This window comes from Notothenia rossii, assembly GCF_949606895.1.
Source record: "Notothenia rossii genome assembly, chromosome: 1".
Taxonomy (NCBI): Eukaryota; Metazoa; Chordata; class Actinopteri; order Perciformes; family Nototheniidae; genus Notothenia; species Notothenia rossii.
This window is the reverse complement of record NC_136912.1, coordinates 77,239,766-77,260,405: the sequence shown is the minus strand read 5'-3', so window position 1 is coordinate 77,260,405 and position 20,640 is coordinate 77,239,766. Positions and strand designations below refer to the sequence as shown.

The window sequence follows — 20,640 nt, the reverse complement described above, 5'->3', positions numbered from 1 at the left end:
GCTAAAGATTTTGAAGATATCCGCGTTCTTGTGACACGTAAATACTACGCTTCCTATGTTTTGGTGCGGACTGCGTTCAAACCAACAATGAACCGCTCCAGAGTTCGCAGGCAAGCGCTCCGAGACCACCTATTTTAGTGGACCAGAGTCCGGTTGTTTAGTTCACTTAAGAGGTCTCGGATTGTGTTCACACCGACCCAAATGAACCGCATCAAGCGGCTAAACGCACCAGGGTTCGATTCAACCGGACTATACAAGGCAGGTGTGAACTCAGCCTTAGAAACTTCTTGTGAGACTTGTGTTTTGTTTAGATAAAAATGGTTCGTATCATCAGTTAGCTGAGTTTCTTGACGTTAGGATGGTATGAAACATTCATAGTTTTTTAAATATTAAGAAGCCCTGAGACACAGTGTCGTGAAAAAAAAAGAAGCCCCGCCGGCGGGGTCTTTGGGGCTTAACAGGTTCAGCAGTATCCCAAAGAGCCAAAACAATATTTACCCAAATAAATAGTTAGACGAAGCACACAAAAGGGGACAACTGATAAAAGGAACAAAATAAAAATATACAAATACTAAAATAAACTAAAATGAAATCATATGGAAAAAGAACGAGAAGTTTTGTGATCGGGAAGTATAGAAACACTGACATCTTGAGGAATCTGCCTTTTCATTTTAAAAGGGTTCAAAATATAATATATTGAGTTTGAAGTTTTTCTGCCAAATATTCCATGCTGAGGATACGGAATACACAGTAGCCCCTTTTGGCATGTATAGGGGCATTTTGGACAGAAAACCTATTTAGTAACTTTTTTTTGCGTAATTATGCAACACCACATAATTCGATTAAATAGAAACAATTTTTTCTTCAAAATAACTACATGTTAGCCTCATGTGGATGGTTCTTGAAACAACAAATCATTATTGTCTGCATGTTTTGCTATAATGAGACAGATGTGCTGGTTGCATGGCACAAGAAAAACAACAAGATTCTCAGCATCCGTCTTTGCCCTTCTTAACTTACATGTATAGCCATGATGAATAAGTCAGAATGGGCATGACTTCCTACTGGTGTACCACAGATGATGGCTATCATAGTTTGAGGATAAGCTATATCTTCTGTGATGGTTAAGCCTTCGGGAAGGAATGCTAAAGCCATTGTTGCACAGGATCCACACAGCCCTGTGGCCAGCACATCTTCCGCCTCTCCCATTTCTAATCTCTGTGTGTTAGGGAAGCGGTGTGGCGAGCTGCAGTATGGGAACGTGGTAGTGATTCAGTTTTGGCTCCTTTGACCCTTCTCCTGTCCTGTCATTAAGTGTTTTGTTAAGTGTGTTTGCTATGTCATCAAAATATGCTATGTGTCATCTTTTGGATTCATTTTAAATAAAAAATAAATGACAAGGAAGCTGAACTGCCTGTCATGATGGTGGTTATAAGAAACTATATACTTGTAAAAAAGTCCTTCAGTTGTCTTTCAGGAATGTTTTCCACTCATGACTACTGTTTGAGGAAGTTATGAGAAATAGTTACTCATTCCACCAATGTCACCTTTCCTTGCAAACATTGACATATACAGATTATAACATCCTTTTGAGAAATGATTCACTAGTTCTGAGAATATAAGAAAAAAAAACATTAGATGGAGGTATAAAAAAATTATATGAAATGACATGACGAATGCTTAAAATGTTGATTTATTAAGAGAGGAAGTTTTCTTTTTGTGAAACTCCAAATCTACGTGTCTTTTGGTACGATAGGTGTTACAAGCTAAACATATTGGGAAGCACTGGTTTTAATCTTAAACAATCTGCTATATTTGACTAGCTTCTTAATGAAATAGCTTAATTACAAGTGCATTAAACATGTAATAAAGTAAAGGATTTGAGTTAATCTACCTAGATACTCAACACTGAACAAAAGCAGATTGCATTGTTTATGTCCACACCAATGGAAAATAATGCATTGGTTTTTCTCCATAAATAAAATGCAGAACAACATGCAAGTAGCTCTTAATAAAAAGAAACAATTACTTTTTGTAAAAATCAGTTACAGTATAACAAGGATAAATAGATGCCTTTTAAATATCCTGAAGGTAAAGATATGATCTTTGTTAGCCATGTCAATTCATCTGTTTACCTAAAATACCTTTATATATACATTCCAAAAAGTTTTTTTGGACAACATATTACCACACATACAAAGACATTTTACAGCAGCTTCAAATGTATTTAAAGATACTGTATATTTTATTTTTTGTATCTTACCTATTGTTCCATATGTGCTGCTATTTATCACAAATCTGTTGCCACAGATGTAATATATTTTAGCTTGGATGTCAGTACTGTACTGTATTATAGTGTCATCACCAGAACCTGTGGCCCCCTGCGAGAGTACCAGATGCCACCTTTTCCGTCATACACACATACACACACACACACACACACACACACACACACACACACACACACACACACACACACACACACACACACACACACACACACACACACACACACACACACACACACACACACACACACACACACACACACACACACACACACACACACACAGACAGTTAAGGTAGACCACTGAGTCAGAAGAACAGTTAATCAGAATACCTTTTGTTCAGTAAGGGGGTTTCTGAATCAGTGACAAATGTGTCGGAATGGGAATATTTATTAGTTTTTAAAAATGAATAAACAATATATATTTTAAACCCCCAAATGTACTAAACAACCATGTTATGGATCATTTAAAACACATTGCAAATACATCATTTATATTACTACAACAGTGTTTTACTTAAATTGTCTATACAGTACATATCTATCCAGAGTTTGATGAGAATCAGAATAAATGTTATGGTCCACCTATCCTTCTTTTCCAGGCATCTCTGGCAACATTTCGCCTAGCCATCTGATGGAAAACAGAATATCTTAATTCATAATAGCTTCTACAGTACTGTACTTTGTTTACAGCTATGTGTGTGTGTAACTTATTTTTGTTTAAGATTCACACAGTGCTAATTACAGCTACCAAGGCTGTTAATGATGAATGATTTGTATGACTCCAGTCCAGCAACTCCACTCCAGAACTTAGAGGCTCCTCCTTACTCTGCTGAAGGGAACAGAGCTCCATACACACACATACTGCAAACACACACACACACGCACACACACACACACACACACACACACACACACACACACACACACACACACACACACACACACACACACACACACACACACACACACACACACACACACACGTATACTAAACACACTCACACCATGGGGAGGAAGTATAGCCTGTGACGAAGAGAGGAGTCTGCAAAGAGAATGGGGAGTGTCAGAGTGTGAACAAGGGCTTTAAGAGCTCCGTGATGTGACGTATGGACTGCTGATAAGGTTGCTCCTGTGTGTGACGTGAGGTCAAGTGTGTGTGTGTTTGGATACCTCTTTGCTGCTTCTATTTGTGCCAACGAGTGGAAGGCTGATGGATAACCTGCTGAGGAACTTTTTAAACAGAGGCTTTTACAATAAATGTATGAATGTGTAGCCTGGACCAGTGTTTTGCTATTTATATTAGGGAACTGTGTGATTGTGTTTTTTAGGAACTGATACATTGGATAGTTTTCATTTGAAGTTGTGTGACAGAGTGTCTGATATCAGTGAGGTTTTTTCGCAATGCTAAGTGTATGAGAGGTGTGAATGCATGCTACCGTGTGGTTATCACTAATGTTGTTGACTTGTCAAATGTGTGTATGACAGTGTGGGACATTCATTCTTAGTGTGTTGGTGTGGGACATGCCACACTTAGGTTTTTTCTAGTGTAAGTATGTGTGGTTACGCATGTGATGGTATGTGCAGCGTAGTGTGTGCATGAGTGCATGTGTGTGTCGGGGCAATGTACCGGCGTTCACCCTGTGCCAGAGGAAGGATTCATTTTGACTTTAGTGAGGAAGTCGTCAGGAAACTCCACGCCGCCAACCATGCTCACAGGTCAGGACGCACGGATACCCCACACAACCACACACACACTTTACAGTGTCTCTTGGCTTTCTGCTTGTTTCTCAACTCCATCGCAACATGCTGAACATTTTCTTGTATAGAGCTGTCTTATTTCAAGAAACTCGTCATCACTCATTGGTTTGACTTCTAGATTTCCTTCAGTGCTTGAACTCCACTCCTTGCTGTGTGTGAAAACACATACAAAGTATATTTCTTACTTCCTATTTCACATACATCAAGCAATCTTCTCATGTGTTTCTCATCATTATAGTAGCCTAATCCTCAACTGGAATGCAGTTATATGCACTGTCACATGGTTGGGTCAGGAAATCTAAACTAAGTAGACTTTATGGTTTTTGGGGGGAAGGGGTTTCAGCAGAGAGACGTTTTGTTTAAGTTGCATGCTGTTAATGCGGGTAAGAGAGTCAAGTAGTTGTTTGTTTACCATTATAACTTTCTTATAAGCTACAGTGGGAATATAGCCTTGTCTGTGTTTCACAACCAGACCAACTGAAGGATATATCAAAACAAAAAAAATACCTTGAAGGGTCTGTCTCCAATCATTGTTTATAGTCTTCGGCAACTCTTTTGACTTTTACTTTGTTGCCAAGCAGGTTTTTTTGTCTGTCCATAGTAGTTCACGTTTTTTAAAAAAACACTGTGGGAACTCTTTCAGTCGTCATGCCTAGCGAACTTATCTGAATCAGTGCTTTCTAAGCTGAGGGTCAGAGATGTGAGATGAATAAAAAAGCTATACAAGAAGAAACATCTTTTTTTCTGAAACACATTCATGTTTACTCAGTTATTTTCAAAAATTCATAACCTTGATTTTCTTCCAATAAAATAATGGAAGGTTTACATTAAATTGAACTAATCTGAGAATGGATAACCCTTTGTTAGAAATAGGACATAGTAGGTATTGCTTTGCTAAAGTATAAAGGATCAAAAGCCAAAGGGATGGGAACTGTGTTGTGTTATTTGCCCTTTCTCACGTGCTAAGACTGACACTTTATTTTCACATTTGATCAATTGTAATACATAGACAGTGTACATCTACAGATATTGTGACACTGCACATTTCCTTTCAAGGTAGACAGAGTATCTAAAATAATATTTGTTTTACAGTTAGGTAAATTCAGTTGATCTTTAAAATCCCAAAGGGGCTATTTGTTTTCACAGTCAGCACAAATACAATCATCACAACAATCAATAAACAAACAATTCACAAAGATTAGATGAAGTGATTTAACAGCAAGGACCATGCATTCTTAAAATCTATTGGTCCTGCTTCTTGGCGGATTATGTCTGAAACCAGATGGAAGCAATGTGAACTCGCTGAAGAAATTGGTGACTAACATCAGCAAGGGCCTATTATGACAAACTGAGGATAAAATGCATCAGCAAAAACCTTGAGATAGCATTGATGTTAATGTTGAGTGCAGCCTTTTTTTCTTTTTATGTTTGATTCAATAAAGAAATAAACCACTATGAAAAACTAGGCTGGATCTGGACCCAGGGGGAGTGTGGGTATTCTGGCTCAGCTGGAGACACGTCAGGCTGCTTGCCTGGAATCCCGAAGGTTTAGGGGGACAGCGTCACAATGAAAAAGAGAACAACCAAATGAAGAGTGAATGTTTTAATGAAGCTAGAAATAAATCCCTAACAACATAAACATTTTCTTTTCTAAACAAGCAGAAATGTAATGCTAAATGTTTGAATTTATTGAATATTTTCATAACAACATAGCTGTTGAAGATTGGACACATTCACCTCTGGTTGGGTGGGTTCCACCTCTGTGACCGAGGGTTTCCTGTGTACTAGACTATACTAAAGAAAGCAGAAGTACACAGACTGTATTGTGTACTGCGCTTCATGTTCATATCATTACACATGTACATAATGTTACCATGTTATAACTGGGGGATTATAACTTTATGGCTGCCTCCTCTGTGTGCGTTGTATTGGAGATGCATCTTTTTTGTTATAGCCTGACATATCGACACACATTCAGATGCCCTTTCATGGTGTCTGGGTATGCATGTATAAGCCTATATACATGTGTCCAGGGAGTGATTCTCATATATCCAGCTAGGAGAAGAAGCTTAAGCTTAAGGAAATATTTTGACAGTGACCCGGATTCCTATGGCATAATAACTAAGATCACAGCCCTTTTTTCCCGCACTCAGGGATTTTCTGGCTGCTATGTCCGTTTTTACATTTTCACTCGCGCTTTCATTGACATTGTCATTTAGATAATATTGGACCAAATATATTCTCTACTGAGGACTTTATTCATGCCTAGAAGCAAAACTGTTCTTGGAAACTTCCATTCATGCTGCTATCTGAGTAGGATAGGGAACCTTTAAGGGCAAAGGACTGTAGAAGCATTACCTGTAGCATGATTGCGCTCGGTCCCAACACAAAAACACAAAAACAATGTAGCTAGACTTTTTGAGTCACAGCTGTTGGCAGCATTTCTCTAAACTCAAAAATATCTCCATATCTGTTTGAACCTGCAGGAATTTTCAATTAAACAGAACTAGCCCCAGGGCAGCTCCTTACTTTGAATGTATATTTAGTTTCATCGAAAAAAGCTGTTTGCATTTCAAACCTGATTTCTTTTCACCTTGAGCATAAGACTTTGATTACCAGTGTGTTGTGCCTGCTTGCCCATGGGCGGGGTGCAGCGTTGTGTTGTAGAAGTTTTGGTTAAGCTGTATTTTATTTGCAGTTCACTTCACCTACAGTTTGATATGTTGTTATGGTGATGATACACAGCAATATGGGGCAGGGACTTGTCAAGTCTGCAGAGGTTTATGTGGTCGGTGGGTTTTTATTTATGAGTGAATGGCCAAAGTTTAAATTAACCGCCATGACAGTGAGGCGGGGTTGATAATAATAATAATGGTGATTATTGAATCAAGATAATGGCAAGGATAATAACAAGTGATAGTACGGATGGCTGGGAGAATCACAAATCAAGAAGGTTGTGACTCTTGGGCTTATTATGATGATGATGATGATGATGATGATGATGATGATGATGATGATGATGATGATGATGATGATGATGATGAGGATGTTAAGGCCAATAATGACGATGATTATGATGAAGATGAGGATGATAATGCTGAGGACAATGAATGATTATGATTATTATTGAGGGTAAGGGATAAAATAATGGTTTATACAACAATGGAAGAGGTATTCAGAACATTAACGTAATAACAAAATGACATTAATGTAAAACTACCTTATATCAAGTAAAGGTACATTGAAACCAAGTAGCTATTAGCAGTAAAACCCTAACCTTAACATACTTCACAGATAAAAAGTAAAATGATTCGATCCACAGAATATTATATTATTCATTACAGCATAGGATAGTTTCAGCTTTTGCTGAAACATGAACTAGTAGGGAGTGTTTTACTATAGATAAGCTGTAGCTAATATACATTTAGTTATTTTTATAAAGTTAAGGTAGTGGCCTAGAAGTTTCCAACCTAGGGTTTGAGTTCCCTTCCAAAGGTTCACAAGGTGAATCTATGGAGATTTTAGTTGATTAATGGGGTAATAAAGGTTTAAAAAATAATGCAACACAAATTTGTGAAATATATTTAATAAAATGTTGGATAACTTTAACCATTTGTTCTCAAACTATTTTTCATGTAAAACCATCTGACGACATTTAGAGGGTATATCGCATTTCAGTGGAAGTCATATCAACTAATATACAATCAATCTGTGTATTGTATAATCCTATCCCTTATCTTTTAAAGTCTTAAATCTTTAAAAACTTCAACTTTTGTATTCATGAAGTTGAATAAAAGTATATATATTTCCATAAAAGTATAGACAAGTACCTCAAATCTTAACCCTTAGATGCATAAGTGGGTCTTTTTTGACCCGGTGAGGTGGTTTTATTAGAGTATCTTTGTAATTACATTTTTTTATCATTTCATATTCCAGCTATTCCTCAAAAAACATGTTTTGGATATCAAGCCATTCAAATTTAAAATTTAAATGTTATACATTTTAAGAAATTGTGGTTTTTGTATTACTACCCCAAGCTTCCATAAGTGGGTCAAAAATGACCTGCAGGCATTTTCTATGGGGTTTCGTGTTTTTTTTGAAAATGTAAAAAAATGTTCTACAATTATAAATAGTGAAAACTTAAATATGAAATATTTCTAGTGTGAACCAAAATATAATACTAAATATGATACAAGTGCTTTTTCTTAACCAAAATGACAGAAATGGCATAAACACACATATTATTCTAATACGGGTCCTTTTTGACCCACTTATGGAAGAGTGTAGTGTCCAATCACTCGGGCATCTAAGGGTTAAGTACAGAAATATACTAAATGTTAATACACACACTTACATCTCAGGATCTCAGCAAAGTCCATCTTTCTAAAATAATTAGCTTAGCTGATCAGAAAGTTATACAGTAGGTTTAATGAAGTTATTCCCAGCACATAGAGTTTAATGAGAGCAACAGGGACACACCATGGACTGTGAATGCGGGTAGCAAGAGTCTGTGCAGACCAGTGACTGTAATGGAAAATAAATGCCACACTGCAATTTGCTAGCTCAGGAAAGTTTTTTAAAAATTTAATAAAAACTTCTTCCAGCTTAACTCTTTAAATATGTTTCAGTTATTGTCTTTCAAAATCCATCACTCTGTCAAAATCTGCTTTACATGATCTCTCACATACAAGCCCACACACACACAAACACACGCACTGAGCTGCCCCTGTACAGTACCATCAGCGTCATTACCGCCACGATCACACCTTTGGCACGTTCTGCTTTGTGTTTCCTGAAATCATGTGACATTAGGCTTCACATTTATACTTCTAAATGAGAGCATCTGCTGAATGCCTTTGTGCCTAAATGTGCATGTATAATGACTTGGCCCAAGTCCTGATTACGTCAGTGGCCTAATTACTAATAATAAGTGCTATGTCTAGTTTGATTCACAGTTTTCCTTTTTTGGGTCGCAGATTGGAAAAGGCCAGGGCACAATTTTGATTCTCAGCATGGTTTTAACTTGATGTAAGGCCTGTTTTTATAAATTTAAAGGTTAAGACCATAATTCTAGGGGTTCATGTTTGCATTAGTGTGTTTTTCAGGGCAGGAGATTAAATTCCTCATCTAAGAATACAGACTTGACACAGTTGAAGCAACTTAAAAAGAAATCAGGAGCCTATAAAGTTGTCCATTATCTGAGTGTTTCTTGATTTCTATTATAATTGTGTGTTGAAAGGTTATGGCATGACATCTGCTTAGCTTTCTCAAAAAGTGTAGCTACTGTACACATTGGAGCTACAGAGAGGAGAAACATGAGAACCAGGAGATGACAAAGTGATTGGTCAGCTTAGGTTTCCGTTTTTTCTGATGAGAGAATGACAATATTGAAACTTTAAGAAAGTATTGCGCAACTGTTGAGTAACATTGAGACATCTTCACTGCAAATTGTCTGTAGGATGTGAAAGAATGAATGTAAATACAGTGAGTGATGAGCAGAGCTGGAAATGACCTGATCATTTTCAATGCATCTAGAAAGTGTTTTGGTAGTGTTAGCAATGCTGAACTTAACATCAAAACCTACACCAGGACGGGACTTCCATGAACTGCCTTTGAGACATAATCTCACTAAGGGATCATATCCATAAATATTGATTAACACATCATGTTTTGAGTCTAGGATGTTTAAATTGTCCTCTTTATTCCGGTAGAATTTTATAAGTTCATGTGTGGGGAAATGTCTCTTGCATGTTTAGACTAGCTCGGGTTATTAAGCTATTTTTAGACATTTCTGCTGCAGATTCATGTAGGGAAATTTTACCACAATCTTTCGGAGCATACCATTTCAGCTGCTATTCTCGCTCGGTCTGATGGGATCGCTAAATCAGCTCATCATCCTTCTGGGGGCATTTCCAAGCTCAGGCACATTTTGACCACAAGTTCTCATAATGATGTAGTGGAGTAGATGTTTTTTTAAACTATAATTTGTCGGGCCACAAGTTGTAAACATTAGCAAAATTGCTGAAATAATAACAGAACAATCTGAATTTTCTAAGGGTGTGTTGAAGAAATAATATTTAAACCCTGGCTCATCCTAAGACAAACAGGAGGTGTTACCATGGCACCTCTGTTTGCACAACCCGACAGACAAATGGTCACTGGTTTCCCCTCAACATAACACACAGGAAGGAAGGGATTAATTCAAAGTATAAGAATGTACTCTCTCTTCTCCTCTGAGACTCTCTGTGGCTCTTTCTTTTACAGCAAGAGAATCTGTGTCTTTGACTTGTGTTCTCCTTTTGGTATTTTGGCTTGCTCAGATGAACATTGGTAGGTATTTAACCATGTAGGCCAATTAGATGGTTAATGTAAAAGAAAGAAATCCAAGTAAAAACTGATTTTGTGATTCTCAAGTTCAAATACATCTTCATGTCTGTTTTCATTCCATGTTATTTTTTTTAGACCTCTAGGCTACATTAAGGCATTTCAATAAATAGGTGTTAGGGTTACGGTGGCCGACCGGACTACAAAGGCTCAAAACACTTTCATTAGGAGAAAAAATGCAGTACTTTAAAAAACGATGCAAATATAAACAATTAAAAAAAATCCAATGCAAATGAAGAAACATCTTAACCAGCGTTTCGTTTACATGTATGCTGCGCTTTTAGTAAACGCTGCGCATGTGTTGTCAAGTTAGTGAAGCTTTTTCTTCATTTGCATTTGTTTTGGAACGTTTGTTTTCTTATATTTGCATCGTTTTTCAAAGAGTAGTGAGTTTCTCCTAATGTAAGTGTATTGGGCCGTTGTGGCGTGTTTCCACCGGTCAGTCACCGCCATAATGTAACATTTAAACATTTAACTTTTAAGCACATATATCTAGATGTCCTTGTGTACAGTATGTACCGGTACCTGCAAATCACAAAATGAATGCAAATGACTGTTGTATCAATCACTACTGGTATTATTAGAAAGTACTTTGAAATAATTTAAAACGTTGCTGAAATGATCTGATCGTTCAAGATAAAGAGGTTTCTTTCATATTTTTAATAAAAGTAATCTTAAACATTGTTAAGCTTGAAGAGGTTCAATTAAAGGTCAGTAATATTGGTCCTTTTTTAATAAAAGTAATCTTAAACATTGTTAAGCTTGAAGAGGTTCAATTAAAGGTCAGTAATATTGGTCCTTTAACCTCAAGTTCTCACACTTAACCTCCCGTTTTGGATAAACGTTACCCCAAAAACAGATTATTTTATCCTTTTTTGTCTGAAGTCATGTTTTATTTATTTAGTTATCAAAAACGTTAGCTTGTTTCAGTTTCTTAAATTAGAAAATGTGATACTTTTCCTTGTCGTACATGATCATACTTTGGATTTTGGGCTTTTGGTCGGACAAAGATTAGGTTTGAAGACATCATGTTGGGTTGTTGGAATTTATTCAGGGAATTTTCTTTTAATCATGAAAATAATCTGCAGATAAAATATTAATAAAAATAATTGTTAGTTGCAAACGTAGTCATTTTATATTTTTTATCAGAGTGTGTCCAATGCTCAAGGATTATTCTCAGCAAAAGTGAATCACACACATTGTGAAATTGTAAAGGGTCAAACCCAACACACCTACAGTACAGTCACTTGAATAAATGAGCAGGATACTGAGTTGTCCCACCCTACCAGTAAATGAGACTAAAGTGACCTTAAATGGCGCCATTGTCTTAGAGATGGGAAGTGGAGTCATTTACCAGAAAGAAAACGTGAATTATATGTCACTCACCTTTTGCTATCTTAACTTTCTGTCACTGGATATTTTCAGTTCAGCCTCTGCTTTTTCTTCCTCTTGGCTGTTTTTCCACAGTAGCTGCTGCCTCGTGCCAAACTCCAACACATTTTAAATAAAGACTGTTGATAAGAAAAGTGTATTTAGCACAGATGTTAGCCTGTGCCTGCTTTACATTGAGATTTGACAGCAGCATTTATATTTCTCTGGTCAACAATGATGTATTTCACCCACATTTGGCTTTGTTTACAGATTTGTGTAACAATGTTGAACCAATGTTAGCCTGCATATAACTTGCCTTCCTATCTGATATTGTCTTAGTTTTCACGAATTCACATTTTCTGGATAATTGTCTCTGAAAGATGTCCCCGGTTGTGAAATTTGAGTTTGATTGTGATGCAATATTTGATTAGACCTTTCTAAATCCTTTGTAACCAAGCATGGATAAAACTTCTCTACTTCCCTGTCACTAAGTCTATCATCTTTGGGACAAGTCTATCGCCCGGCCAGTCTGCTCATAAGTCAGACAGATGCTGCTGGATCATGGGAAAGGAATGTGGTGTCATCCTAGCGAATCATATAAGGATCAGAATGACTGCTTCCTGATTGCTTTAAGTGAAAAAAAACACAACAAAAACATAACTTACTATTCCTACGCAGTAAGTGATTATGATTAGTTGGAAAAATGTCTATCCCTAAGGAATCAGTGTTTTTATTTGGAAGGTACTGTATACAGATGACATGCCATCCTGTTGAACATAAAAACACAACCGTGCGTCATTCAGTCTTTTGACGCTTTGATCCTTTTCATGCTAGTTTGCTGATTATTTCCACTCTACCTAGGAAGCTCATAATTGCAATGAAGCTTTTGGCCTCTGGTGCTCTTGCTCCCTCAGCCATACGTGTTCACATCCTGTCCTTGAACAGAAGGCCTCCTTCTGGCTGACTGAGCAAGAAATGTAATTTTACATTTGTGTATGTTTAGAGTACATGTGCTCGATCTAAGAGCTGATGTATATGTTGTTCTGTACCTGAACTTCAAAGAGAAATAGTTGTATGAGTATGAGTGTATAAGTGAGGGTCTTTGTTCCCAAGGTTTTTCTTTGTGTTGTCATTTGAAGGTTAAATTATTGGATATCCCTTCTTTGTCCTGTTTAGTAGACCAGGGTAAAAACACAGCCATAAAATAATGTTCTTATTTTGTTTACAGATTTGTTATAAACGCCTGTTTTTTTGTTTGTTTATCTAACAATATTACCAAACCTCAGAGGTCTACTTAGTTTATTTTTGGAGCTTTCAATCGCGTCACAGTCAGCACTCAGCCAATAGAGCGAGGGACAGAAGTGCTGTTCAATAAAGTTTAAAACTCTGACTTAAGATTATGTTATTGCATGTATTGTTTCCAAAGTTTAAGAATAAACTTCCAGGATCAAATAGTTATATTTATTTAGCTAAGTCTTGATTTCAACAAAGTGTTATGCTTCATCCTTCTTCAGTTTGTTTTTCTTAATGTCCTTGTGACCACCGCACAAGACAAAGTGTATTATGCACTCAGACAGCATTATCCTGTTACGAAAAATAATGGTTTTGACGTAATGAGACCCATCGTGATGCTACTCTCATTCTTACTATTGGATGTCTCATTGTGTGTCATCGTCCCTCTCTATTGAAGACTGATGACACACAATCATAACACCTGTACCCCGGCTTCACGTCTCAAATGACTGTAAAGACTTTCAGCAGGATGTGACTCAGCTCATTGTTGGATCAGAGGTGATGTGTTTTGATAGAAGTAGAACAAGACATGAATAACACATAACAGCACTGATGTCTGCCTGGGCCCGGGAGCTCATAAACACAACAGGGGCGGGAAATATCTGTGAATACTCCAGCACTGCACTTAAGTACGGTTTGAGGTTGAGTATTAGCTTTCTTTAATTACTCTGATACTTTTCACAAGGGAAGTTTTCACTCCCTTAGAACGTATTCAACAGCTGGTATATAATAGCAACTTTACATTTAAAGATTTCACATATAAAAATGATCATGGGTTTGTATTAAATAATATGTCGAACTATATGTTAAGTAGAAAATGAAAGAATCAATAACAACAATCCATTCATATAATGTTTGCTAAAAAAAAGTATACATTATGACAAGGTTCTGCACAAGTGTTTGACACTTTTGGTATTTCTTTCTGATATTGCTTCTGTACTTTTACTTAGGTAGGGTTTTACATGATGGACTTATTGTGTTTGAGTAGTTTGACATTGTGGTTGTACTACTTTTACTGAAGTAAAGGATATCTGAATAAACATTGAGTATGTGCTGAAACTTGCTTGCAAACTTGATTATTATATAATGTATCCTATCCATTCTACCAGTCTGTTGATGCTGCATGGAGGAAAACATAAAAAATAATTTAGCGCACTATTGGCAAACAGTACAGACTTTGCTTTTTTAATGGGAAGCCTATTTGAAGGCATTTCCCAGGCCTGTGGAAATGTTATCCTTTTGAATTTCTCTGGTACTTCTTATCATCTTCATCCACATATTTATTGTGAAGCTCACAAGGGGATAATTGGACAGTTGTGAGATGTGCGTGTTATGGATGACTAACCTTGCCTGCACGGTTTCCAGAATGAGTCTACACACAAAGCGAGTGGATTGACCCGAGGTCGTGCAGTCAAGCATTGACTGGATAGTGCAGGCATGCATGTGTTACACTTGCACTTTTCCTTTACCTTAGATCCTTAGAGTTCATCCTTTATTTTATAGTATTTCAGTGCACCGTCATGGCATGTTTACAAATTGAACATTTCACAGGAAATTCTGCACAGTTTGCACCATGTCGTAATTCACAGAAAAAAGGAGGGAAGTGTTTCCTTCTTTCTTTTTGCTGCAATGAGAGCCTGTATTTGTGCACATATTAAGCATTTAAAACATTTTAAATACCAAATCTGTGCAATTGTTCAAAAGCATGTACCACTCTAAGTTGTTTTTATTTTGTTTAAATCTTGGTTTTATAAGTTTAATATTTGTGGATGGTGCACTTTTAGCCTTTTTTCTGTGTACTTTCTTGTCCGTCTCATTTGTACCCTGTTTTTTGTCCCTTCTGTGAAGCATTTGAACTGTCTGTGTCTTGTTCACAGATTGAGCTTTTAGTTGTTGAGCATTGTTTTCCTTTTGACCATATTCCCATCGTGTGTGTGCGATATGTGTTACGCATGAGCATTCATGAAATTGATAAAATGAAAATAGAAACATGTTTATAACATTTCTTCAAAAATGTATATACTGTATTATCTCTACTAAGAAACTGGAATCCTTTTTTAGGGAATAATCTGAAACAACGACGTTTCACCCATTATTGTATTTTGTATTTGATGACCGTCTTCAATATAAAAAATGTAGCTTTGAATAAATCCAAAATCAAGAAACTATAGTGTTAAAATTGTTTAAAATGTCCAATCTATGTGTATGAGTACTGGAAGTTTCAAGTTAGTAGACCATACCTTATTACATATTCCACTTTAGACCATACGTGGCTTTAACATTTGTTGTGATGTCCCAAAATAATGATTCAACCACAGTTAACATGAGCATAGCAAAGCGTTTCCTCTTTAGCAGATTAATTAAAAAAGAGCTTTTTTTGTTTAAACTGCAAACTCATCATACTGTAATGTCAAGGTTAAACATCAAAATGAAGCCACATTTACCAAAACACATTTTTCAGAAGAGAGGTAATGGCCATCAAGGCAGAACAAAGCGATAAAAGAGTGTGACGTACAAAAACTCAAACTACCGTGGAAAATGTTATACATACAACATATCTCTCGTTCACTGTTTGTTTGATCTCTGGGATACGACGGAGTATTAGGGCCTTACTTAGAAAAAATACAGAGAGACTTTGAGAATAAAGTCGTAATAATACGAGAATAAAGTCATAGTTACAAGAATAAAGTCGTAGTTTCATAAGTGACTTGAGAAGCGGACTTGGAGGAGATTGTCTCCTTTCTGCAGGAGGAAATGGCTGGTTCTGTCCGACTACATTATATTGCATTTAGCTGACGCTTTTATCCAAAGCGACTTACAATAAGTGCGTTCGACCAACAAGATACAAACTTGAAGAAAACAGAATCATATAAGTACCTCAGGTTTCAAGAGCCAAAACATTTCAAGTGCTACTCAACTGGCTTTAGATAAGCCAGTCCTTTATCAGTATATAAGTGTTTTGTTAGCAATTCTTTGTTAGTAATTCTATCGCTCGAAGTGGAGTCGAAAGAGATGAGTTTTCAGTCTGCGCCGGAAGATGTGTAAGCTTTCTGCTGTCCTGATTTCAACGGGGAGCTCATTCCGATTCCACTACAAGGCTATCATTCGACTCCTTCTGGATTCAAAGCCTTGATTACAAGTCTCATCGTTTCTTGTGAAACAACAAATCCCCTTGGAACAGCTTGTAGATGTAACCAACGATAGCCTTGTTGTTACAATTCCAGGCACTTAGTATGTAGGACCCAAATGCAGACAGGGAGGCAGAGGTAAAGTATTGTGAGATACTTTATTTTTCCATGATTTAGCAAAAGATGAACAAAAAGGTAATCACCAAAACTCCAGTCGAGATGACAAAAAAAACAGAGGACAAAAAATGAAGGCGCTCACGCAGTGAGGAATCAAAAACCAAAGAGTTCCAAAAGCATAGACCTAACATGACAATAGACAAGACGAACTGATAACTGTGATGGCACAGATGGGAACAATCAGGGGCGGGGCTGACACTGATGGGCACAGGAGACACACGAGGAGTGACAGGTGAAAACAATCAGGGAATTAGACACACCAGGGAACTAACGACAGACATGAAAAACACAGGGAAAAGGACCAGACAATAACCCAGGAGGAAAAACATGACAGCAAACACCCAAACCTAGACAGACAACACTAAAACCCGTGACATAAACCTGGGGGTGTGACACTTGTCGTCGGCCAGAACCAGCTATTTCCTCCTGCAGAAAGGAGACAATCTTAAGTCCGTTTGGTTCTTTCTTTGAAATAATAGACATAGTTTCTTGCACAACCTTTTCAAAATTCTAATACTTATGATAATTTGATGCTGATGTGCCAAAAGATTAAGTATTTTGTTATTTGAGAAACCTAAACTAAAGCCCTGCTTCACAAGATGCTCCACATTCCTCATTTCATTGCAGGACGCGACTGTTGTCTCCTTCTCAAGTCACTTGTGAAACTACGACTTTAATCTCGTAATTATGACTTTATTCTCGTAACATTACGACTTTATTCTCGTAATGTTACGACTTTATTCTCTAAATCTCGCTGTTTTTTTTCTTCTAAGTGTGGCCCTAATACTCTGTCGTGCTGGGAAGACGCACCAAAGCCATAAAAAACGGTCTTTCCGTGATGTTTCCTCCTCTCCTCTTCTCTCATGGTGTCTTAATGAGATCCACCTCCTCCCTTCCCCATTCATCCCGTTCTCCTGCTGAATGAAGGAGACTCTCTCTCAGTGATTTCCAACAGTGAATGAACACTGTGCACTCTAGCATGTGCCCTTTTTTTCCAGTCATGTCATGTGCATTTATGTATGTGTGCGTCTACTGTGCATAATTATGTGTGAGTAGTGCTTACCTCTTAAGGGTGTACATGTGAAGACTCTTTCCATTTCGTAACGCTAGGTCGTTTAAACCCAATAAAATCAACGGGGAGTTTGATAGTGAAAGTGAAACGTTATCAGAAAGATAAAGTCTCCCTTGACAAAGAGATCAATGATCCCAATGGGACCTAAAGGTTTGAAATGAAAAGTATTATTTGCGCAGGCGTTTCATTTCAATTTCAAGGTTAAGTTTGTTTCTTCTACTTGTTTTCTTATCAGAGTTTTTCCACTAGCTTGGTAGCTTAGAGTTGGTCAAGTTTGAGTCCAATGTTACCAGAAAACTGGTCACACTTTAAACACTGGTAAACACTCTTATCTCTAATCATTGATGTATATCTGCTTTATTGCCTTATGCTACTTTACTGAAAAACTGAACTACAATTATAAATGTAATATTAAACTGTGTGTTTATCTGTTTTCAGTTTTGATGTGGAGAATGGCCCGTCCACCAGCTGCAGCCCTCTGGACCCCCAGGCCTCCCCCGGCTCTGGGCTGGTCCTCCACACTAACTTCCCCGGTCATAACCAGCGGCGAGAGTCCTTCCTCTACCGCTCTGACAGCGACTATGACCTGTCACCCAAGTCCATGTCACGAAACTCCTCCATCGCCTCTGAACTGTGAGTATCACACACACACACAAATACGCACAACATGCACATGAAGAACAAGACGTTAAGCCAGAGGCTTATGCATGCAGTGGAACATGGCATACACACAATTATAGCAAGATGCACAAATAATAAATTAGGAAGGTTTTTGCTTTCCATAATGGTAGGCAGTTTAACAAACGTAAGGATTGTGTATGCACTAACCCAACACAAAATGTATTTGAGTTACCTTAAAAATAACTTATAACTTGTGGACAAAATTGTATTTGCGTCTTTTCTTAAAAGAGCTCTGTGCTGTACTGTCTTATTACTCAGTGATACTCCGTTTTAGCCTAGGAGAACATTATCTGCGTATAAAAGTATAGATGAGATTTCATTTAAGTAGTGTTTTTTACTGGTAAAGAGACCTCCTTAGCAGTTGTCAATTACTCATTTTTACTGACTTCAGCCAAAGTGTTTTTCTGTTTTATTTAACCATTAAACTACACCACTGGCTTTAGTCGATGCTCTGCTGCTGAATTACTGCTCTGCCCTCCAGCACAAGATCTGGTAGTGGGGGGTGGGTTACTTAAAGTAGTCCATACTCCAGATGTTGCATAATGACAATTATTGAAACCCACAGAAGAGTAACTCAATATGTTGCCCTGTCTCATCTTACAAGAACAGGTCACTGAGAGCTAAGTGCCTTACAAGGTTACAAGCCATTGGAACAAAAGACTCCTGTTTTGACCGTCCTCCTATATTCCTCTCCCTCTTTAGGCTCTTTCAGTTAATTATAGAAATGAAGCTGGCTGGGTCATTATCTATTGTTCTTACTTAACATCTTTGCTTATAACCACAAATAAGCAGGGGGCACTTACTGTATGCATGTAATCTGTATGCAACAGCTAAACCAGATATTTGGTGTGTACCATCTTTGAGGATGTTTCTCACCACTTCTTTGTTTGTGTTTGCAGACATGGAGATGACCTGATCGTGACACCTTTTGCTCAGGTAATCATTTTGCTGCAACTATTTGTGGACCAAGAGGACAATCATTTTTAACTATTATGATAGGCGATTCATCCTTGATGTTATTGTCATGGGGAAATGGCAGATAATTATGCTATTTAGGCTACAAACTATGGAGATTTTGTGCTTGCATTTACACAACAATGTCTCCACACTGTTCAGAAGAAAATTGATTTTGAAAATACTGTATACTTTAAAAAGGACGCTAAAAATGTTATTTTACTCTGCTTATCTAGGTTCTGGCAAGCCTTCGAAGTGTGAGGAATAACTTCACTGTACTGACCAATGTCCAGTGTGCCTCCAGCAAGTAAGTGCTTAAGACTTGAGAACAGCAAGCAACATTTTAAAACTTTTTTTCCAAATGGTTAACTCCATGACCTATGTTGACCCTGCAAACGAAACAAAGAAACAATCTGTCACACTCTTACATTCAAAGGAAGCACTTGATAATGAAACATTTGCTTGGTTATTATCAGCCATCTAGGACCCCTAGAGAGTGTTAGAAAAATCAAGTCGAATCCCACCTAGATAATCTTGGGATTCCTTTATTAAATTCCCAAATAAATATGATAGACATTATACAGTACATCTTGTGAAATTAAAAAGTACATCAAATTACTTTATGGCTTTTAAAATCACATAAAGGCAAAGGCTAGACACTCATTTTGTCAGCATGTGTGCTGCAGTTCCATTTTCCACCACAAGGTTGAGATCTTGAGCTTTAAACTGCAGGGTGAAGTCTGATGCCACTGCTGAACTTAACTACTGCAGCTCGAGCAAACAAACAACCATACACACAAACATACAGAGATGGAAATAGATTGACAAACTGAATATAATGTAATATAACAAGGATGTCAACATAAAAGAGGGATGCTTATTTTGGATCCATCATTCCTCATTTATCTATTGAGACATAGTTTCCCTCAATGCATCATTCAAATCAAATGCTCTCTAAGGAATTCCTCTCTGGGACACAAACACAAAACAAACTCACAACTACTCACACTGATGGAATGCCTATAAGAGGGTCACTGTGACATACAAAAATAGAGAAGCAGCAAATCCTTGAAAGCAAGAACCATAAACATTTAAGGTTTGGTATTTTTGCTTGAAATATCACCTTAACAATTATTTTTTAAAACAAATAGTAATTTTTTGTTGGAAAAATCAACAAACCCTTCCATTTAGCACCACAACTCACTTTGGAGGAGAGACGGATCCAGATACACTGGATATATGTATGTGGGGCACCTTCCCCTTTATTCTTCAGGCTTCCATCTGTGTGTCGAAGATGAGATGAAGTGTGTGTCTTTGTGTCAGTTTCCAAAGATGCTAAGAGCACTCTCCTCCAGGATTTTGTTATCGCACAGTTTGCTGTATTGAATACACAGAGCCTGTCTGACATATATTTCGGCACACATCCCCACATAGAGAAGAGCAGAGACTAAAACACATGCACACAAGTACACAGGCATGCAGCATTAATGCACACATATGTTGCCCTTCTTTCACACAGAGGGGTCAGGCTG

General features: G+C 37.4%; 1 protein-coding gene and 1 long non-coding RNA gene across 4 annotated transcripts in view; one reads left to right on the top strand and one right to left on the bottom strand.

Annotated features, from left to right (window-relative positions):
* pde4ba (phosphodiesterase 4B, cAMP-specific a) overlaps positions 1–20,640 on the top strand; it is a 161,237-nt gene that overhangs the window by 86,933 nt on the left and 53,664 nt on the right. For 2 of the 3 annotated variants that reach the window (XM_079677595.1, XM_079677596.1), the window contains 3 exons: positions 17,912–18,106; positions 19,054–19,090; positions 19,345–19,415. In XM_079677595.1, coding sequence (XP_079533721.1) covers positions 17,912–18,106; positions 19,054–19,090; positions 19,345–19,415 — 303 coding nt within the window. Of the gene's footprint in view, positions 1–3,343; positions 4,007–17,911; positions 18,107–19,053; positions 19,091–19,344; positions 19,416–20,640 lie in introns of those variants that run through there. The other variant, XM_079677597.1, reaches the window with a different exon arrangement.
* LOC307037059 overlaps positions 4,811–20,640 on the bottom strand; it is a 20,806-nt gene continuing 4,976 nt past the window's right edge. The window contains exons 2-3 of the long non-coding RNA XR_013807593.1: positions 11,819–11,943; positions 4,811–7,145 (exon numbers count right to left, since the gene is read on the bottom strand). This is a non-coding gene — a long non-coding RNA (uncharacterized lncRNA). The remainder of the gene's footprint in view (positions 7,146–11,818; positions 11,944–20,640) is intronic.